General features: G+C 42.8%; 1 protein-coding gene across 3 annotated transcripts in view; it reads left to right on the top strand.

The window, feature by feature from the left end:
* LTBP1 (latent transforming growth factor beta binding protein 1) overlaps positions 1 to 23,647 on the top strand; it is a 382,180-nt gene that overhangs the window by 339,261 nt on the left and 19,272 nt on the right. For all 3 annotated transcript variants that reach the window (XM_040429549.1, XM_040429548.1, XM_040429550.1), the window contains 3 exons: positions 14,470 to 14,634; positions 14,842 to 14,928; positions 15,129 to 15,257. In XM_040429549.1, the coding sequence (XP_040285483.1) occupies positions 14,470 to 14,634; positions 14,842 to 14,928; positions 15,129 to 15,257 (381 nt within the window). The remainder of the gene's footprint in view (positions 1 to 14,469; positions 14,635 to 14,841; positions 14,929 to 15,128; positions 15,258 to 23,647) is intronic.

The raw sequence follows: 23,647 nt of genomic DNA, 5'->3' as shown, positions 1-23,647 counted from the left end.
GTAGGTAACCCATTGTATTAAAAACCCAAAAAACAAGACCTACCATAGCAACCGTTGGAAAAAAAAAATATGACACTAGGAATAAAAAAAATAAGGTAGTTTATATTCACCTCTCTGATCCGCTGCAGTGGTGCTCAGGTCTCCACTGTGCTCCACTTCCTGATATGGCAGGAAATGGCCGGTAATGCTCCTCATCCGATCTTTGGCTGAGGTGGATTTTCAGTGGCATTCCCAGCCATGTCCTGCCTTTTCGAGGCAGGGGCATGAAGTGAAGCATAGCAGGATCTGGGTACCTTCAGAGCAGCAGTTTTGGAAGAACAGCGAGATTAGTAAAGGGATGGTGTATTTTTTTTAACCATTTTGTGGCCATAGGAGGTATTTTTGCATATCTCTAACTCTGTAAGAGATCTAAAATTAAAGAGGTTTTCCAGGCTCCTGATATTGATGATCTGTCCTTAATATCCGATCGGTAAGGGTCTGATACTCTGAAACCCACCTGCCAGCTGTTTTTCTGTATCTTCCAGTGCTAGAAATAACATTTTCAATGGAAAAGGAAACACAGCTCCGTTCAAAGTGTAGTGGCCATAGTAGTAGTTGAGCAGCAGTAACCTGGTATGGCCATTACACTTTGAATGGATCTGCGCTTCCTATTCCTTTCAAAGTGTTAGTTCCAGCACTGGAGGATGCAGGGAACAGCTGATCGGTGGGGCTGCAGGGTGATGAACCCTCGCTGATCAGATATTAATGACCTATGACCTGATGATAATTGTCAATATCAAGCCCCTTTAAGTAGTGTTTGTGAAGAATAAAGGAAATCAAAAGCTGAAATAGAAATTGAAAATGAAAATAAAAGGTGTTTTGTTGGGGTAAATGCGTGAAAATTATAAATAACTGAGCTCAGCTGACTAGCTGCTTATATGCCAACAAGCTTACTATTCCCAATTCAGAACTACAAGCCCCTTATCTGTTTTTAAGAAGAAAAGTAGATAAATTGGTTCCATGCAGCACACAGTACCTCCTTTCTGCCTGCCAGACAGTAACAGGCACCTATTTAGCCCTGTTGGCTAATGTGTAATGTTATGGCAGTCTTAGATTTTGTGAAATTCTCCCTTTGATTCTGTTGACAGCATGTATTTATTTCACAGTTCTTAATTAATAGGCTTGGATTGTTCAGATCAGCTCAAATCTGGACCATAGCTTATCTGTTAACAGAATTTCGGAACATTTCTAACTATGGATATTTGGGTATTATATGTGTCTCTCATGAGACCTGTCACAAGGGGGTTATCAGTGGGGTTTTGTGTGCTAAGACACCCATAAATCAGTGGAATGCCAGAAGATTTCTTTTAAACTGGAGGGTATTCTTGAGGGAAAACGTTCATCCCTATGCTTCATGTTATCAGATATACCTTATTTATCTTAACATCTCTGTACCAGTTTTGGTGGTTTCGCTGATAGTGTTTTTTTTCATATCATTTTATAGTTTTCTTAAGCCAGAAGTAGATTTGAAATGAAATACTGTATAAAGGAAGATCCACTTCTGACTGTCTCTAGAACTGCATTAAATATTGCAGTGGGGTTTTAAAAACCCATGTGTGAAACCATCCTTCCACTTGTGTTGGGGCTGGGGGTTGACTTCTTTACCACAGGTGTACAAAGGAAGAGACTACAGCCAAGAAACTGACAAGCAATAACTTTTTTGGTTTACTGCAAAGGTCCTTATTGTGCTTTTCCACCTTCTGTCAGGAGCTTCATGCTGCCCAAACCAGCACTAAATACAGACAGTTACCAACATACATACAGAAGTATGCTTTACACTACAGCATTTCAGTGAAGACATATTTTAAAAAGAGCTGGAAACGGGAAGAATAGTCATGGGGTGGCTTCTCTTGTTATTTGAGAATAAGGAGAGACCGGTCAATCAAGCATAACTTGGTTGGGAGCTGCCACTGTGACTCTTCATGTTCACGCTGTCAAAGCGCTTCAGTGATATATCTTGTATGTAACCTTAATCTCATGCTGCCAATGGTTTATTAAGAATGTTGGCAGAGCCAGTTAAAACTGTGGGATCTCTTCAAATCCGTCTAATGTGTATGACCAGCTTAGAACATATTTCAAAAAGTTTTCAGTGTAACTCCAAAAATTTTAATTATTTATGGCTGTGAAGCAAACTCCAACATAAAATAAAAGAATACGTATTTATTCATGTCATGTCACAGATTACATAGTATTTGACCAGAAGAATAGCGACTGCATTCAGCGTAATTTTTCCCATCAAACCAATAAATCCATGGAACCCAAAGGACCTCAATATTAGTCAGTGGAGTTGACCTATTAGTCACACAGACAGAGCAGTGTTCACACTTGCACTATTCCTTTTCTGGCAGAGTTTAATTGCTTTTGATTAATGGCAAAATGGATTCCCAGTGACTCTGAAATGAAATGCTAATGAAATACCTGAAAAATTAGAAGAATACCACAGCACTCACCTGTCTACTTTGCTCTAGCCTGTGAGACCCAGATTAACCAGAAGAATTAGAAGAATACCACAGCACTCACTTGTCTACTTTGCTCTAGCCTGTGAGACCCAGATCAACCAGAAGAATTAGAAGAATACCACAGCACTCACTTGTCTACTTTGCTCTAGCCTGTGAGACCCAGATCAACCAGAAGAATTAGAAGAATACCACAGCGCTCACTTGTCTACTTTGCTAAAGTTTAGAAGATGTATTCACCAAGATGAATGCAACGTTTTGAATTCCTACAGTCTTTGCCAAGCTTGACAAAGACTGTAGGAAGTCGAAACGTTGCATTCATTTTAGTGAATAAACCTTCTCAACTATTGCAAAGAAGACAATTGAGTTCTGCGGTATTCTTCTAATTCTTCTGGTTGATCTGGGTCTCACAGGCTAGAGCCTTACACTGCTGGCACCACCACTTATCTAATTCTGTAATTGTTCCATGGAACCGTCAGTGCTGCTGAGAAGGTTTATTCACCAAGATGAATGCAACGTTTTGACTTCCTACAGTCTTTGTCAAGCTTGACTGTATGAAGTCGAAACGTTGCATTCATTTTGGTGAATAAACTTTCTCAACTATTGCAAAGAAGACAAGTGACTGCTGCAGTATTATTCTAATTCTTCTGGTTGATCTGGGGCTCACAGACTAGAGCCTTACACTGCTGGAACCGCCACTACAGTTGAGCGAACACCTGGATGTTCGGGTTCGAGAAGTTCGGCCGAACTTCACGGAAATGTTCGGGTTCGGGATCCGAACCCGAACCGAACTTCGTCCCGAACCCGAACCCCATTAAAGTCAATGGGGACCCGAACATTTGGGCACTAAAAAGGCTGTAAAACAGCCCAGGAAAGAGCTAGAGGGCTGCAAAAGACAGCAACATGTAGGTAAATCCCCTGCAAACAAATGTGGATAGGGAAATGAATTAAAATAAAAATAAAAAAAATAAAAATGACCCAATATCAATTGGACAGAGGTCCCATAGCAGAGAATCTGGCTTCACGTCAGCAGAGAATCAGTCTCTTCATGCCATAGCAAAGAATCTGGCTTCATGTCAGCACAGAATCAGTCTTCATGTCATAGCAGAGAATCAGGCTTCACGTCACCCACCACTGGAACAGGCCACTGTCACACATTTAGGCCCAGGCACCCAGGCAGAGGAGAGAGGTCCCGTAACAGAGAATCTGGCCTGATGTCAGCGCAGAATCAGTCTTCATGTCATAGCAGAGAATCAGGCTTCACGTCACCCACCACTGGAACAGGCCACTGTCACACATTTAGGCCCAGGCACCCAGGCAGAGGAGAGAGGTCCCGTAACAGAGAATCTGGCCTGATGTCAGCGCAGAATCTGTCTTCATGTCATAGCAGAGAATCAGGCATCACGTCACCCACCACTGGAACAGACCACTGTCACACATTTAGGCCCCGGCACCCAGACAGAGGAGAGCGGTCCCATAACAGAGAATCTGGCCTTATGTCAGCGCAGAATCTGTCTTCATGTCATAGCAGAGAATCAGGCTTCACGTCACCCACCACTGGAACAGGCCACTGTCACACATTTAGGCCCAGGCACCCAGGCAGAGGAGAGAGGTCCCGTAACAGAGAATCTGGCCTGATGTCAGCGCAGAATCTGTCTTCATGTCATAGCAGAGAATCAGGCTTCACATCACCCACCGCTGGAACAGGCCACTGTCACACATTTAGGCCCCGGCACCCAGACGGAGGAGAGAGGTCCTGTAACAGAGAATCTGGCCTTATGTCAGCGCAGAATCAGTCTTCATGTCATAGCATAGAATCAGGCTTCACGTCACCCACCACTGGAACAGGCCACTGTCACATATTTAGGCCCCGGCACCCAGGCAGAGGAGAGAGGTCGCGTAACAGAGAATCTGGCTTCATGTCAGCACAGAATAAGTCTTCATGTCATAGCAGAGAATCAGGCTTCACGTCACCCACCACTGGAACAGGCCACTGTCACATATTTAGGCCCAGGCACCCAGGCAGAGGAGAGAGGTCGCGTAACAGAGAATCTGGTTTCATGTCAGCACAGAATAAGTCTTCATGTCATAGCAGAGAATCAGGCTTCACGTCACCCACCACTGGAACAGGCCACTGTCACACATTTAGGCCCCGGCACCCAGACAGAGGAGAGGTTCATTCAACTTTGGTTTGCCCCGCAATATAATGGTAAAATGAAATAAAAAATAGTATTGAATGAGGAAGTGCCCTGGAGTAGAATAATATATTGTTAAGGGGAGGTAGTTAATATCTAATCTGCACAAGGGATGGACAGGTCCTGTGGGATCCATGCCTGGTTCATTTTTATGAACGTCAGCTTGTCCACATTGGCTGTAGACAGGCGGCTGCGTTTGTCTGTAATGACGCCCCCTGCCGTGCTGAATACACGTTCAGACAAAACGTTGGCCGCCGGGCAGGCCAGCACCTCCAAGGCATAAAAGGCTAGCTCTGGCCACGTGGACAATTTGGAGACCCATAAGTTGAATGGGGCCGAACCATCAGTCAGTACGTGGAGGGGTGTGCACAGGTACTGTTCCCCCATGTTAGTGAAATGTTGCCTCCTGCTAACACGTTCCGTATCAGGTGGTGGTGCACTTAGCTGTGGCGTGTTGACAAAACTTTTCCACATCTCTGCCATGCTAACCCTGCCCTCAGAGGAGCTGGGCGTGACACAGCTGCGTTGGCGACCTCTTGCTCCTCCTCTGCCTTCGCCTTGGGCTTCCACTGGTTCCCCTGTGACATTTGGGAATGCTCTCAGTAGCGCGTCTACCAACGTGCGCTTGTACTCGCGCATCTTCCTATCACGCTCCAGTGTAGGAAGTAAGGTGGGCACATTGTCTTTGTACCGGGGATCCAGCAGGGTGGCAACCCAGTAGTCCGCACACGTTAAAATGTGGGCAACTCTGCTGTCGTTGCGCAGGCACTGCAGCATGTAGTCGCTCATGTGTGCCAGGCTGCCCAGAGGTAAGGACAAGCTGTCCTCTGTGGGAGGCGTATCATCATCGTCCTGTGTTTCCCCCCAGCCACGCACCAGTGATGGGCCCGAGCTGCTTTGGGTGCCACCCCGCTGTGAACATGCTTCATCCTCATCCTCCTCCACCTCCTTCTCATCCTCGTCCTCCAGTAGTGGGCCCTGTCTGGCCACATTTGTACCTGGCCTCGGGTGTTGCAAAAAACCTCCCTCTGAGTCACTTCGAAGAGACTGGCCTGAAAGTGCTAAAAATGACCCCTCTTCCTCCTGGGCCACCTCCTCTTCCATCATCGCCCTAAGTGTTTTCGCAAGGAGACATAGAAGTGGTATTGTAACGCTGATAACGGCGTCATCACCACTGGCCATGTTGGTGGAGTACTCGAAACAGCGCAACAGGGCACACAGGTCTCGCATGGAGGCCCAGTCATTGGTGGTGAAGTGTGTCTGATCCACAGTGCGACTGACCCGTGCATGCTGCAGCTGAAACTCCACTATGGCCTGCTGCTGCTCGCACAGTCTGTCCAGCATATGCAAGGTGGAGTTCCACCTGGTGGGTACGTCGCATATGAGGCGGTGAGCGGGAAGGCCGAAGTTACGCTGTAGCGCAGACAGGCGAGCAGCGGCAGGGTGTGAACGCCGGAAGCGCGAACAGACGGCCCGCACTTTATGCAGCAGCTCTGACATGTCGGGGTAGTTGCGAATGAACTTCTGCACCACCAAATTCAGCACATGCGCCAGGCAAGGGATGTGCGTCAAACCGGCTAGTCCCAGAGCTGCAACGAGATTTCGCCCATTATCGCACACCACCAGGCCGGGCTTGAGGCTCACCGGCAGCAACCACTCGTCGGTCTGTTGTTCTATACCCCGCCACAACTCCTGTGCGGTGTGGGGCCTGTCCCCCAAACATATGAGTTTCAGAATGGTCTGCTGACGTTTACCCCGTGCTGTGCTGAAGTTGGTGGTGAAGGTGTGTGGCTGACTGGATGAGCAGGTGTAAGAAGAGGAGGAGGAAGCTGAGTAGGAGGAGGAGGAGACAGGAGGCAAAGAATGTTGCCCTGCGATCCTTGGCGGCGGAAGGACGTGCGCCAAACAGCTCTCCGCCTGGGGCCCAGCCGCCACTACATTTACCCAGTGTGCAGTTAGGGAGATATAGCGTCCCTGGCCGCGCTTACTGGTCCACGTATCTGTGGTTAGGTGGACCTTGCCACAGATGGCGTTGCGCAGTGCACACTTGATTTTATCGGACACTTGTTTGTGCAGGGAAGGCACGGCTCTCTTGGAGAAGTAGTGGCGGCTGGGAACAACATACTTTGGGACAGCAAGTGACATGAGCTGTTTGAAGCTGTGTGTGTCCACCAGCCTAAATGACAGCATTTCATAGGCCAGTAGTTTAGAAATGCTGGCATTCAGGGCCAGGGATCGAGGGTGGCTAGGTGGGAATTTACGCTTTCTCTCAAATGTTTGTGAGATGGAGAGCTGAACGCTGCCGTGTGACGTGGTTGCTTGGTGACGCAGGTGGTGGTGTTGGTGGTACATCCCATGTTTGCTGGGCGGCAGGTGCCAACGTTCCTCCAGAGGCAGAGGAAGAGGCCGAGGCGGCGGCAGCAGCAGCAGAAGAGGCCGAGGCAGCAGCAGAAGAGGCATCAGGGGGAGCCTGAGTGACTTCCTTGTTTTTAAGGTGTTTACTCCACTGCAGTTCATGCTTTGCATGCAGGTGCCTGGTCATGCAGGTTGTGCTAAGGTTCAGAACGTTAATGCCTCGCTTCAGGCTCTGATGGCACAGCGTGTAAACCACTCGGGTCTTGTCGTCAGCACATTGTTTGAAGAAGTGCCATGCCAGGGAACTCCTTGAAGCTGCCTTTGGGGTGCTCGGTCCCAGATGGCGGCGGTCAGTAGCAGGCGGAGTCTCTTGGCGGCGGGTGTTCTGATTTTGCCCACTGCTCCCTCTTTTGCTACGCTGTTGGCTCGGTCTCACCACTGCCTCTTCCTCCGAACTCTGAAAGTCAGTGGCACGACCTTCATTCCATGTGGGGTCTAGGACCTCATCGTCCCCTGCATCGTCTTCCACCCAGTCTTGACCCCTGACCTCCTGTTCAGTCTGCACACTGCAGAAAGACGCAGCAGTTGGCACCTGTGTTTCGTCATCATCAGAGACGTGCTGAGGTGGTATTCCCATGTCCTCATCATCAGGAAACATAAGTGGTTGTGCGTTAGTGCATTCTATCTCTTCCACCCCTGGTGAAGGGCTAGGTGGATGCCCTTGGGAAACCCTGGCAGCAGAGTCTTCAAACAGCATAAGAGACTGCTGCATAACTTGAGGCTCAGACAGTTTCCCTGATATGCATGGGGGTGATGTGACAGACTGATGGGCTTGGTTTTCATGCGCCATCTGTGCGCTTTCTGCAGAAGACTGGGTGGGAGATAATGTGAACGTGCTGGATGCACTGTCGGCCACCCAATTGACTAATGCCTGTACCTGCTCAGGCCTTACCATCCTTAGAACGGCATTGGGCCCCACCAAATATCCCTGTAAATTCTGGCGGCTACTGGGACCTGAGGTAGTTGGTACACTAGGACGTGTGGCTGTGGCAGAACGGCCACGTCCTCTCCCAGCACCAGAGGGTCCACTAACACCACCACGACCACGTCCACGTCCGCGTCTATTATTAGATGTTTTCCTTATTGTTCCCGTTCACCACAATTTTGAGAATGGCAAATTCGGGAATAGTTTTTCAATCCAGAAAATAAAAAGTGCTTTTACGGTCACTACAAATAACTTGACCAGCTAAAACAGTACAGATTTGGTTGAATAGAGATGTGAGGCCTGTTTTTTTTTTGTTCCCTTTACAGCGAGGTACACGACAGGGATGTCCTGATGTCCTCTTTCACCATTGATATTTGCCCTGGCTCTGGAACCTCTCACTTGTAAAATCCGTCAATCTAGTGAGATCATAGGCTTTGGAGGAAGAGAAGAGGAAGATAAGATCAGTCTATACGCGGATGACATTCTGGTATTTTTGAGGCAGGGGTGGAAAGCTGTTACACCTGTCATGAATATATTGAAAGAATATGGGTCATTATCGGGGTATAGAGTAAATTGGGACAAGTCTGAACTTCTCCCCCTTGTCCGAGCACCCCCTGACGGCCCCTTGGGTATTAAGTTACTTGGACCAACTGACCCTATTAGATATCTGGGTATTAGAATAAGCGCGGATCTGTCTAGATATAACTCCTTAAATATAATTCCTATGATTAATAAGATCAGGGATAAGATCCGGACTTGGCAGAAGCTGCCTCTGTCACAGGAGGAAAGAATTGCATTAGTCAGGATGGTGGTCCTCCCTATCGGACTATACCCTTTGACAGCATGTCCGATATGGATTGATGATTCATTTTTTGGGTTGTTGGACAAATTGATGAATGAGTTCATCTGGGGGAGGGGAAGGGTCAGGATTAAGCAAAAATACCTTTGCATTGCTGAGAGAAGGGGTGGCCTTTCCCTCCTATTCCTCCAGGGATACTATATTGCAGCACAGATAAAGTGGTGTGTTGGAGGGGGAGCGGATCATCAGGCCGCCTTGCTACTAGGTATCCTCTCAAGGGACTTTCAGGGGCCATACGGGGATATTTTTTCTATTTTGGAGACTGGTCATCCGGGCAAGAGAACAAAACAGTGTCTAATTAGTGATACACTAAATAGGGTTTGGAATAAGATTAAAAAAAATACTGGGTGTGATATGCCCTACTCACTTTACCCCACTTTGGCACAATTACAATTTAAAAGAATTTAAGTCAATCGTAGATTATAAATATTGGAACTCACGCGGAATTAACCGTTTAACTCATATAATATCACATGGTAATATTATTTCTTTAGATGAATTAATAAAAGGTACACCTATAACCCCTTTAGATAGATATAGATATGCACAAATTAGACACGCATATATGCGCACTCAGGACAAAAGTTTATTGACTATTAGGGCAAACCCTTTTTTGGACTATTGCTTTAGATTTAAGGACACACAACTTACACTCTCTCAACTATATCACAGACTTCGGGACGGTTTAGGGGAAATAACAACATTTAAAAGTGAGGGAGGCTGGGAAGCTGAATTGGGCAATGGGAACATCTTGGAATGGGGTATAATATATCAAAATATTAAAAAGGTATTGATTTCTCAGAAATATAGATTGATTCAGTTCAAGATTGTGCATCGCCTATACTACTCCCCCGCCTTCCTCGCTAAAATATATAAGGAAAGGAAGGACCTGTGTTGGAAATGCTCATCAGATAAAGCGGATTTGGTTCACTTATTATGGAACTGCCCAGAAGTGAGAGGCTTCTGGACGAGTATCTATGAAGAACTATATAAAAGATATAAGATTAAACTGAACCGCTGCTTTACGCAGGCAATACTGGGTTTCTTTTCCCCTTCTGAGTTGACGCCCTACCAGCTGCGAGTCTGTATGGAAGGCTTCATGTTCGCAAAGGCCTGGGGTACAAAGAACAGCCCCAGCTTTCATGAATGGAGGGCCCGGGTAGATACTATCGATGTTTATAGAAGAATAGAAAGGAAACCGGAACGACGTTAGTCAGAAGGGGCAGGCTTTTCATTTCGCCCCAAAAACCCTTACAGTGGAAATTCTGGAAACAGAATAGAAATTAAAATATGGGTGGATCACGCAGCAGTGAATTATAGGGGGGGGGGGGGGGGTTAAAAGAATCAATTATGTGAATTGGTGCAAAATTATATTTGTAGACTTAAACTGTTTATGTGAATTTATGTATTTGGTTCAGAAAACAATAAAGGATGTTAATAAAAAGAAAAAAGAAATACCTATGTGATCACCTAATGGCAACTGCCATCATGCATGCAGTATATGAGTTCAGCAAAGACAGAGTAGTAAAAAGGTTGGACTGCCCCCATAACTCCTGATCCTCTTCTGTATATGTACTTGAAGACACGATGCAGTTAGATTTACAGTCAGTGATTTCAGACAGTAACTGTTCATTCATGCTTTCTTACTTTCAGGTCAGCATCATTTATTTTGTAACCTGCTGCACATTTGAAATATAAGGTTAGACAGTTGTTGTGTCTCCTGTCATCTTAAAAATTGGTTTACAGAGAAGAAATTATCTGCTTTCCTCATTATTGAAACTTTCCTTTAGTATTTTGAATAATTTATGAAGGATTTACAAAGGCCTCAGTACATGATTTGTAGATTGTCATGGCTGTGGCTTTAACATGACATTAATTACAATAATGGAATAAGAACATATGTTCGAATATTCCCCAGGAGGAGAACCCAGTTGCCTTTTGAACTTCTAAACTCAAAGCACGTGCCGTTTCATGCAAATGTAATTTTCTACAGATAGAATGTGGACATATAATGAAATGAGGCTGTTTCTTTTGGCAAAATTTGTCACCTCTGTCCATTGCCAGTTTATTGCACGGTCTGGTCTCTATTAGAATGTTGATCATCTTTCTTTAGGAATTTGCAGTTGATGATTTGATACGTTTTGTGCACTTTCCCAGCCAAGCAATTGAGCAATTGTGCATATGAAACTGCAACTGATTTACTGTATTGTATGACCTGTTATATAGCAATGAAGGCTGAAAATTATAGGAAATCTGTGTCTAATGGGACTTGATAAATAGCTTAGTTACACACCACAAGGTGTAAATTGAAGCCAATGCAAAATCTGTAAGGATAGGTTTACATCTGGGCCGAATGTTTGGTTAGGAATCTCTGTCGTAGATTCTGTCAAATTGTTGGAAAAATAATGGCGCAATCAGGATTGTTTGTCTTCTTGATTGTTGAGTAGAAGGGTCTCCTCTCCAGCACTATTTTATCTCGACAAGACCCATATGGATGTGCTACAGTCCCTCAAAAAGCTAATAGAGTAGTTGTGGAACACTTTAAATGTTGTTTCTGTAGGAATCGCAGGTATTTTACTTCTTTGGTATAACAGCACCATTATAATGTTTATCTGAGTTGTGTGTTATCAACCTAACCCACATATATTATAACCCGCTGGGATATTTATTTCCCTGTTTTCTCTGAATATGTTATGACACAATTATAAACTGGAGATTTTCTGCACGTGTTGTTATGGACAATAAATCTAATTGGAAGAAGTGCTGTACTTAGTGGTGTAAAGGTTCACCCCTGTTAGTGTGCTTGATATTCTACATCACTATATAAAGAGACAACGCTGTGATTTCTTTTATATTGGAAAATTTCCACAGTGATCAATTTACTTTGCCTGCCAGAGTCTTTTTTTCTTTTACAATATACCATCTTGTAATATTTAATATTTATTACAAATGGGGGATTAAATTTTATCAATTCAGAATTCATGTAGAATTTAAAAAAAAAATTGGATTCTAGTGATTTGTTTCCGGTGAATCAGATAGAGAGAGATACCATCTCAATTCTACATCTACTTTGAATAATGGGTATTTACTTGCCAAAAGCATCTTCCCCTCACAGTAGCAGTAAACTGACAATGGATTACCTATCCATATAGGAGATTTATTGCTGTGTGCTGACTGCTAAAGAGGGGCAGTATTCTGTATTTAATTTTCTGTACTATAACACGGCCCACATGAAAAAGAAAAATGTTCAAACAAAATTTCAAAAAAATGTTTTCCATAAACACTATGTTTGAATAAAATTACCCTTTTCTGACAGACATGTCCCTTTAAATGGGGACCTATAATCAGGTTTCCATTTTTCAAAAAAGTTGGATAACTGGATACAGTGTACGCAAGTTGGATACCTGGAGCCATGGGGGTCATGCAGTAGCCTTGCAGAGTCACGGAGTTATGTCTGTAAGCAAAGATGCTTTACATCCCCCCTTTCCTCTTGATGCCAGCCTGAGTGCCTCTGAAATCCCACCCTTTCGCTGTAATACTGCCTTATACAAAACACTCCAGATGTGTGCAATAAGCTACTTAGGCCAAGGTGTATACACCTCTACACAATGTCTATCCATAGTGAAGGTCATCAATATGAGACTGGTTAGGGTCCGACACCTGGATCCACCACTGATCAAGTGATCAGCTAAAGACCGTGGTTCTGTGTGTAAGCCGCATGCAAAGCTGAAACTCTGAAGCTCTGTACATTGTGTGGAAGCTGTTCTCAGATACTGCAGATGATGGATGCTCTTATTTAAGTGAATGTGAGCTGAGCTGCAGTACCTGAAAACAGCCACTACACAGCGTATGGAGCTGTGGTGTTCTGGCATCTGCGACTGCCACTAAGGGGGATGCTGGGTGTCAGACCTCCACTGATCTCCTATTGATGACCTCTTCAATGGGTAGGTCATCAATTTGTTAGTCCCAGAAACCACCATTAAAGAGTCCTACAGTACTGTAGTACATTTGATATCCAAAGAGCTGATGACACAGTTCCTTTAAGAACTTTTTGCTTACAATGAATCAGTTATATACTGTACAAGTGAATCTAAAATGCCCTGACAACCTTCTGACCAACCAGATGACTATGGGATATTAAAGGTTAGTTGTAGGAAGATGAAAGGAAGAGGTTGGGATATGTCTTTAGAACTTTGTTCTGTTCTATCAATCCAGATAGCAGCTGCCAAGTGGATTCTCTTCTGCAGTATTCTCTTCACATCTTGTACGATCACTGATAAAACAGCCATAAGCTCATCCAATAATGAAAAAGTGAAGCCTGAAGAGATTTACTGGCCACATATATAGAGTTGAACTGAACAAATTGTCTGAAAGAGGCGTATTATTACAAGTCTGGTGTAATACACAGCACTAGATTGCCAACTAAAGGAGTGTTTTCTTGCTGCCATCTGTGCTTGCTGGACAGCACTGCGCACTTCTCCCTGCAGACATTTGACTGTAATAATGTTTTCGTTAAATGCGCAGAAATACAAACTTGGCCATTAATTCCTCAAAAGCTAGTCATGGGATCTGTTCAAGAAAAATGTTTTTCCTGCCAGTGTTATGATGAGGTTCTCTTCTTGATCAAATGTTTCTCTTTGATTAAGTCTTCAAGTAAAAGAAAAAGCAGGATGGTAAATAATGGGTAATAATGGCTACGCCCTGGATACTTACCATTTCTAAAAGTCTTCTGCCATCTGTGTGTTCAGCATTTGTCTTGATAGACCAGGTCACTATTCTGAGTATTTTCAGGTATTTGAAGTAATTAAAGGGCATCTGTCAGCAGATTTGTACCCATGAAGGCATCTGTGTTGGTCCCATGTTCAAATGTGCCAGCCATGCTGAGAAAAATGATGTTTTAATATATGTAAATGAGCCTCTAGGAGCAACGGGGGCGTTGTCATTACTCTTAGAGGCTCAGCTCTCTCTGCAACTGCTGCGCCCTCTGCACTTTGACAGGCGTGATCACATTTACACTGCCTGGCCCTGTCAATCAAAGAGCAGGGGGCGCAGCAGTTGCAGAGAGAGAGCTGTGCCTCTAAGTGTAAGGGTAATGCCCCCATTGCTCCTAGAGGCTCACTTGCGTATATTAAAACATCATTTTGCTCCGCAATGCGGGCACATAAGAACATTGGACCAACACAGATGCCTTCAGCTGGCCAGCGCACATACAACAGGTCAGCCAGTTCCATAGGTACAAATCTGCTGACAGATGCCCCTTAAGCAAATTTACATAACCATAACATTTTCCTTATAGTAGCAAATCAGCAGCCAGAGTTTGGTAATCATGCTTCTTGACAGTTAGGTTGCCTTTTTTGCTATTCAGTTTTAATGGACATTTTTGCTAAAGTGACAGTAGTTTTCGACATATTATTGTAAACTCAAAAGACCCATGCAGTGCTTTGATGACTAACATCCATCACAGTGTGAACTTTTATGCCTAATAGGTTACACCATCTTGCAATCCTGTTAACAAGACTAAGTTCATATAAAAAATATACCTGTACTGAACAAATTATTATTTTTATTTATTTTTTGCAGGTCATTATGACGAAGAAGTAAAGCAGTGCTACTATAATCTCAATAATGTCAATTTCTGTGAGAATGTGCTGACTGTTAATGTTAGCAAGCAAGACTGCTGCTGTACATTGGGTGCTGCCTGGGGAGATACCTGTGAGATGTTTCCATGTCCTGTTCTAGGATCTGGTATGTATACAGCTAGAGCTTTGGATATTGTTCTGTTTTAATTTTCAGAAGATTAAAAAAAACACCTATATTTCGGTTATATGATACAGTATTTATCAAACATAAAGGTGTTAAGAACCTCTGTAAGGCAGTGCATAAAAAGATACATATATAACTATGTATACTGTATGCAAAAAAACATCAAAAATTTGATTTTGTTTCTCATAGATGAATTTGCACTTTTGTGCCCCGAGGGAAAAGGCTACGTCCCATCCAAGGAATCCCTTTATGAGGGAAATGGCTTGACCTACCAAGGTTAGTCTTTATATGCTGTTTTCTACAAAGGTTGGATTTCTGTAAGTTTGATGTGAATCTGGGCATGGTCGAACAAACAGAATATTATAAATCGTGCTCCAGTGCCAGGCTTCACCCTTGTCTGAAACCTTAGATTTTTTTTTTGTCTTGCATGTTTATAAAACTCAGCTTTATCCCATTGTATGCTCTTTTTTTTGCAGATGCTGATGAGTGCATGTTGTTTGGAAGCGAAATATGTAAAAATGGATTCTGCTTAAACACAGAGGCAAGCTTTGAGTGTTACTGCAAGCAAGGCACATATTATGATCCTGTGAAGTTACAGTGTTTTGGTAAGTGAAGTATGAACGTTGAAAGACAGCAGTCCAGTTGTACCACTATAGCCTGACATATGCCTTTAATTTCCGGTAAAGCAGCCTTATTTTGCATGTAGCGCAATTTTGGACATTAGAAATACACTCACCTAAAGAATTATTAGGAACACCATACTAATACGGTGTTGGACCCCCTTTTGCCTTCAGAACTGCCTTAATTCTACGTGGCATTGATTCCACAAGGTGCTGATAGCATTCTTTAGAAATGTTGGCCCATATTGATAGGATAGCATCTTGCAGTTGATGGAGATTTGAGGGATGCACATCCAGGGCACGAAGCTCCCGTTCCACCACATCCCAAAGATGCTCTATTGGGTTGAGATCTGGTGACTGTGGGGGCCATTTTAGTACAGTGAACTCATTGTCATGTTTAAGAAACCAATTTGAAATGATTCAAGCTTTGTGACATGGTGCATTATCCTGCTAGAAGTAGCCATCAGAGGATGGATACATGTTCTCATTCTGTTTACGCCAAATTCAGACTCTACCATTTGAATGTCTCAACAGAAATCGAGACTCATCAGACCAGGCAACATTTTTCCAGTCTTCAACAGTCCAATTTTGGTGAGCTCGTGCAAATTGTAGCCTCTCTTTCCTATTTGTAGTAGAGATGAGTGGTACCCGGTGGGGTCTGCTGTTGTAGCCCGTCTGCCTCAAGGTTGTGCGTGTTGTGGCTTCACAAATGCTTTGCTGCATACCTCGGTTGTAACGAGTGGTTATTTCAGTCAACGTTGCTCTTCTATCAGCTTGAATCAGTTGGCCCATTCCCCTCTGACCTCTAGCATCCACAGGGCATTTTTGCCCACAGGACTGCTGCATACTGGATGTTTTTCGCTTTTCACACCATTCTTTGTAAACCCTAGAAATGGTTGTGCGTGAAAATCCCAATAACTGAGCAGATTGTGAAATACTCAGACCGGCCCGTCTGGCACCAAAAAACCATGCCACGCTCAAAATTGCTTAAATCACCTTTCTTTCCCATTCTGACATTCAGTTTGGAGTTCAGGAGATTGTCTTGACCAGGAGCACATCCCTAAATGCATTGAAGCAACTGCCATGTGATTGGTTGACTAGATAATTGCATTAATGAGAAATAGAACAGGTGTTCCTAATAATTCTTTAGGTGAGTGTATGTTAAGGTGGATTTCCACGTGCAGAAGAGCAGCCGATTATCAGGAAGGAAGCGTTCCCTCCCAACAACTGGCTGCTCATTCAGTGGGGGCTGAAAAGCTCCGCATTTACAGACAAAGATCAGTCACTATTGTGATCGCTCGTCCTCATACAGCTACATTGTTTCTGGGATCAGATTGCTGCCCAGAAACAATAATTTACTTGCCTGCCCTAACGACAGTTTCATCCGATGAATGAACGTTTCTCTCGTTCATCAGTTGATCAGCTGCACCTTTAAACGGACAGAGTGTCAGGAACAAGCATTCCTTCCGATTATCTGCCATCATTATACACCATTATACTAAATGTATAATGTATACATTTATTTATTGTAGTTTCAAAACATTTTGTTATACGAGTTGGAAAATAAAATTCTATTGTAGATGCCTCGATCATATGAGCCACAATACATTCCAGCTTTCATGGCTGTTCCTGTAACTCCTTTACAGGTAAACCCTCGTTCATCAGGCAAAAGAATCACTGATGCAGCCAACTAAATTATCATTTCTGGACAACAAACAGTGATCTGCTGTCCCTAAAAAAGGATTCTCTATTGCAATCGCTCAGCCCCATACAGAGGAGATGATTACTGCATGTAAACGCAGCTCTCACCTTTCTGACAAGCAGGCAATTATCAGGTATGAACAGTTCATTCTCAATAATTGCCTGCTGAGTCGACTTGTGTAAAGGTGGCTTTTAGACCTCGGCGGAGGATGCTGCATGCTATCTCTGATATATGGTAAATGTCTAATGTAGGAATAGGTCAAATTACTTTTAAGGAATTCTTTTTGAATTCTTAGGGCTCATGCACATGCACACGACCGCATTTGTTTACTCAGTCTGCAAAACACGGATCCTGACCATGTCCCTGCTGCCATTTTCTTTTTCAGTTCAATAGAAATATCCTATCCTCGTCCGCAAAATGGACAAAAAAGGTCATGTTCTATCTATTTTTCGGGGCCGTGGAATGGATGTGCGGATGCAGACAGCACACGGTGTGCTGTCTGCATCTTTTGTGGTCCCGTTGAAATAAATGGGTCCGCATCCAATCCACAAAAAATGCATATTGGAAGAGGACTGAAAATACAGTCGTGTGCATGCGCCCTTGTTCTATTTATTATCACATGTGGAGGTTATACGGTAGATTTTATATCTGGTTTGTTTCAGTAGCAGCCAAGTGGATGAAATGTTACCAATATTTTGCCAAATTTTACTAAAACAACCTCATGGATATTGACCTGCGATGCATATTTTATATCTGCAGCATGTCAGTTTTTTGAGACTTTTTACAGCAGATTTCACGTTTTGTAATGCCTAGGGAGAAATCCATGGCAAATCCACAACAAAATCTGAGACAAATCTTGTAAATCATTCATAGAAAAATTCTTGTCAGATTTTTTTTCTGCCCAATTTTTGTCCCCTGTGGACATACTTTAAGGCAGTATTCGAATACTGTGGTAGAGGCTCAGTAAAAAAAAAAGTACAAAACCATGATACTAAACCAACAAAAATGTTTGTAGAACTACAGTTGAAACCAGAAGTTTACAAACACTATATAAAAAGACACATATGCATGTTTTTCTCAATATCTGACATGAAATCAGAATAAACCTTTCCTGTTTTTGGTCAATTAGGATTATCATAATTATTATTATTTGCCAAATGCCAAAATAATTAGAGAGAGAATGTTTTAAGGCATTTTTATTACTTTCTGCAATGTCAAAAGTTTACATACACTAAGATTACTATGCCTTTAAACAATTCTGGTTGTTTACTATATAGACAGAAAAACAGGGTGCACCATAGGGTAAAAACATTTGGGAACAGGTAAATAACGGCTGCCGTAATGCCATTCAGACCCTTCGCAAACGCAAAATGTTTTGGATTTTCAAAATTAATTGTCTTAATCCGAACGGTCTGAATGAGGCGTTTGAAAAAAAAATTTAGGGCCAGAAGATTGAGGATTTCCGTATGTAGAATAGAGTGAAATTATTACTATTATTATTATTATTAATATTTTTTATAGAATACTATTTATACATTTATATATATTATTTATTTATTTTTGACATTTTTTTTTGACATTTTTAACTGACTATTCAATTAATTAATTATTTATTCAATTTTTGTAGTATATATAAATATATTTGAAGTCTTCCATAATAATTTAGGGTATACTTTTGCATGACTTATATATATATTTTATACCATATTTTATATCACTTTTACATTAAATTTATATCAATTGTCCATATGCATCAGCTAATTATCTGATTTATAATACATATTTTATGGGTCATGAGATTTTTCTTTTTCTTTCTCTTCTTTTTTCTTTTTCCTTCTCTTTTTTCCTTTAATGTGTATTTTTTGCAATTAATTATATGTATATTTATAATTATATACATTATATATTCAGTTTTTTATGTATTTTATCATATCATTCATTTTTTCATTATTAATATATCCTGTAGTCTGTCTGATATATGTGGGAATATGTCTCTCTCCCCCTTCCTCCTTCCAATTAAATAATATATTGCCCTGTGGACCGATCACTCCCAGTGAGGAATTGCACCTCTTCACAGCACTGCGGACTGTCCCATGGAGGCGGCGTGACGTCTGACGCTTCCAATTGCTGAGCCTCTCTTCACGCCCCGCCTGGAAGCATCACGTCGCCTAGCAACAAGTCTGGATCATAGGTCACATGATCGGAACAGCGATCATGTGACCCTGGGTGACGCAGTTCCTCCTCCCTAGCGATGGGCTGATCCCTAAAGTGTCTTTAAACGATCATAATGTATATTAATGAACAAAATACATTTATGTGGATAGCCTGTAAGCCCAAAGGGGCAGTGAATATATGTATATGTCTGAATTTATTAGTTTGTATATTTGTTTTTATGATTCCAGTTTGGGGAGATTTTAGGGTGACGCCCACCTCCCCTCTGACCTTACTTGCATGTGGCCATATGTATGTCTATATATATCCAGTCTGTTTGTTCATTTGTTATGCAATATTCTTCACCTGATGAAGGGGATTCATTCCCCGAAAAGCATAATGTGGTTGCAATAAATATTTCTGAAGATCCATCATCCGCATCTGGTTGGTTCCTTGTGCCGAGGGATGCTCCTTTCTTTCACTATATTTAAACAATTCTGGACTGCCCATATGATGATGTCATGTGTTTGGAAGCTTCTGTTAGGTTTATTGGCAACATCTGAGTTAATTAGAGACACGCCTGTGGATGTATTTAAATGCACAACTGAAACACACTGCTTGTGTAGCATCATGGGAAAGTCTAAAGAAATCAGCCAAGATATCAGGAAGAGAACTGTGGACTTGCACAAGTCTGGCTCAACCTTGGGTGCAATTTCAAGATACCTGAAGGTGCCTCGTTCATCTGTATAAACAAGTATACGCAAGTACAAACAAGATGAGAATGTCCAGTCATCATAGCGCTCAGGAAGGAAACGGGTTCTGTGTACCAGAGATGAACGTGCTTTGGTCCGACATGTGCATATCAACCCAAGAACAAAAGCAAAAGACCTTGTGAAGATGATGGCGGAAGCTGGTAAGTTTGTGTCAATATCCACAGTGAAACGAGTATTGCATCAACATAGGCTGAAAGGCCACTCTGCCAGGAAGAAGCCATTACTCCAAAAGAAACATAAAAAAGCCAGATTTATGTTTGCAAATGCACACAGGAACAAAGACCTACATTTTTGGAGACATGTCCTGTGGTCTGACGAAACTAAAATTGAACTTTTTGGCCATAATGACCATCGTTACGTTTGGAGGAAAAAGAGAGAAGCTTGGAAGCCTAAGAACACCATCCCAACTGTGAAACACGGGGGTGGCAGTATTATGTTGTGGGGTGGTTTTGCTGCAGGAGGGACTGGTGTACTTCACAAAATAGATGGCATCATAAGGAAAGAAGCTTATGTGGAAATACTGAAGCAACATCTCAAGACATCAGCCAGGAAGTTAAAGCTTGGGCGGAAATGTGTCTTCCAAATAGACAATGACTCGAAGCATACTGCCAAACTGGTTACAAAGTGGCTTAACCCCTTAAGGACACAGCCCTATTTCACCTTAAGGACCAGGCCATTTTTTGCAAATCTGACCAGTGTCACTTTAAGTGCTCATAACTTTTAAACGCTTTGACTTACCCAGGCCGTTCTGAGATTGTTTTTTCGTCACATATTGTACTTCATGTCACTGCTAAAATTGGGTCAAAAAAGTTAATTTTTTTGCATAAAAAAATACAATTTTTACCAAAAATTCTGAAAAATTAGCAAATTTCAAACTTTCAGTTCCTCTACTTCTGTAATACATAGTAATACCCCCAAAAATTGTGATGACTTTACATTCCCCATATGTCTACTTCATGTTTGTAGCATTTTGAGAATGATATTTTATTTTTTGGGGATGTTACAAGGCTTAGAAGTTTAGAAGCAAATTCTTCAAAATCTTCAAAATCCCACTTTATATGGACCAGTTCAGGTTTGAAGTCACTTTGTGAGGCTTAGATAATAGAAACCTCCCCCATTCTAGAAACTACACCCCTCAAGGTATTCAAAACTGTTTTTTCAAACTTTATTAACCCTTTAGGTCTTCCACAAGAGTTAATGGCAGATGGAGAAACAATTTTGAAATTTCTATTTTTTGGAAAATTTTCCAATATAATCAATTTTTTCCAGGAGTAAAACAAGGGTTAACTGCCAAACAACACTCAAAATGGGTTGCCCTGATTCTGTAGTTTGCAAAAACACCCCATATGTGGTCGTAAACTACTGTTTGGCCGAACGGTAGCACATAGAAGGAGGGGAACACCATATGGGTTTTGGAAGGCAGATTTGGCAGGACTGGTTTTGTTTATACCATGTCCCATTTGAAGCCCCCTGTTGCACCCCTAGAATAGAAATTTCAAAAAAGTGACTCCATCTAAGAAAGTACACCCCTCAAGGTATTCAAAACTGGGTTTACAAACTTTGTTAACCCTTTAGGTGTTCCACAAGAGTTAATGGCAGATGGAGAAACAATTTTGAAATTTCTATTTTTTGGAAAATTTTCCAATATAATCAATTTTTTCCAGGAGTAAACAAGGGTTAACTGCCAAACAACACTCAAAATGGGTTGCCCTGATTCTGTAGTTTGCAGAAACACCCCATATGTGGTCGTAAACTACTATTTGGCTAAACGGCAGGACATAGAAGAAGGGGAACGCCATATGGTTTTTGGAAGGCAGATTTTGCTGGACTGGTTTATTTACACCATGTACCCTTTCAAGCCCCCTGATGCACCCCTAGAGTAGAAACTCCATAAAAGTGACCCCATCTAGGAAACTACGGGATAAGGTGGTTGTTGTTTTGGGACTATTTTAGGGGTAAATTTGATTTTTGGTTGCTCTATATTACTCTTTTTGAGGCAATGTAACAAAAAAATTAAATTCTAAAATTGTTTCTACATTCGCTATTTAGTTTTGTGGAACACCTAAAGGGTTAACATAGTTTGTAAAGTAACTTTTGAATACCTTGAGGGGTGTAGTTTCTTAGATGGGGTCACTTTTTTGGAGTTTCTAGTCTAGGCTACATCAGGGGGGGCTTCTAATGGGACATGGTGTCAAAAAAAAAACTGTCCATCAAAATCTGCCTTCCAGAAACCATATGGAGTTCCCTTCGTTCTATGCCCTGCCGTGCGGCTATATAGCCATTTACGACCACATATGGGGTGTTTCTGCAAACTACAGAATCGGGGCAATAAATATTTAGTTTTGTTTGGCTGTTAACCCTTGCTTTATTACCGGCAAAATGGATTCAAATTGAAATTTTGCCCAAAAATAGGTGTTTTGGCACCGTTTTTATTTTATATTTTTAACACCGTTCATCCGAGGCGTTTCGTCAAAAGTAATTTTTATAGCGACGACTTTTACGCACGCGACGATGCCCAATATGTATGGCTCTCAGACTTTGGAGACACTAAGCAGGCATTCTAAAACTGCGGCCCTCCAGATGTTGTGAAACTACAATTCCCACCATGCCCTGCTGATGGCTGTAGGTTGTCTGGGCATGCTGGGAGTTATAGTTTTACAACATCTGGAGGGCCGCAGTTTGAGGATGCCTGCACTAAAACTAATATTTTTTGGGGAAAGAAAAATTGTTTCTGTGTCTCCAAAGTCTGAGAGACATAGTTTTTTATGTTCTCTAGTGGACTGTTGGGGATTATAAAAATTTAGTACTCCATGGAAGTGTGATACTCCCTGAAGCAATCGATAATGCAGAGGCCCGGATGATCGGGGCACGTGTCACACTGAGTGGTGGTGTCCTTCCGTATCCCCCTCTTGTGACACACTCTGCATCTTTTTTGGGTTCGTCCCTTCTTTCCAGTATGGGGGACCACACCTGGAAAGTGTTGGCCAGGGACGATCCGGGCGCCTCCAGTTCCCGAGGTACTCCGGCCTGCTCTTTCCCGGTCCGAAAAGATCAGGTCTTTGAGGACTGCCTCATAGAACTGGAGGAATGTCCCTGTGCTGCCAGCGCTTCGGGATAGTACAAAAGAGTTGTACATGGCAACCTGTACCAAGTAGACCGCAACTTTTTTGTACCATGCCCGGGTTTTGCGCATGGCATTATATGGCTTGAGGACTTGATCAGAGAGATCAACTCCTCCCATATACCGATTGTAGGCGACGATACAATCGGGCTTGATGACCGTTGCCGCGGTACCTCGCACAGAGACGGGGGTGGTGCTGTTACCGTGGATTGTGGACAGCATAAGGACATCCCTCTTGTCCTTATACCTGACCAGCAACAGGCTTCAACTGGTAAGGGCACGGGTCTCACCCCTGGGGATTGGTACCTGGTGGGGGTGGGCAGGGAGGCCGCGTTGATTTTTCCGCACGGTCCCACAAGCGAACGTGGATCTGGCGGCAAGGGACCTGAACAAGGGAATGCTGGTATAAAAGTTGTCCACGTACAAGTGGTAACCCTTATCCAGCAGTGGGTACATAAGGTCCCACACGAGTTTCCCGGTAACACCCAGAGTGGGGGGACATTCTGGTGGTTGAATCCAGGAATCTCGCCCCTCGTACACACGAAATTTGTAAGTGTACCCTGAGGTACTCTCACAAATTTTGTATAGCTTCACGCCATACCTCGCCCGCTTTGTGGGAATGTATTGG

The sequence above is a fragment of the Bufo bufo genome, chromosome 4 (genome assembly GCF_905171765.1).
Source record: "Bufo bufo chromosome 4, aBufBuf1.1, whole genome shotgun sequence".
Taxonomy (NCBI): Eukaryota; Metazoa; Chordata; class Amphibia; order Anura; family Bufonidae; genus Bufo; species Bufo bufo.
Note: the sequence above shows the minus strand (reverse complement) of the source record. Positions and strands in the feature narration are given on the sequence as shown.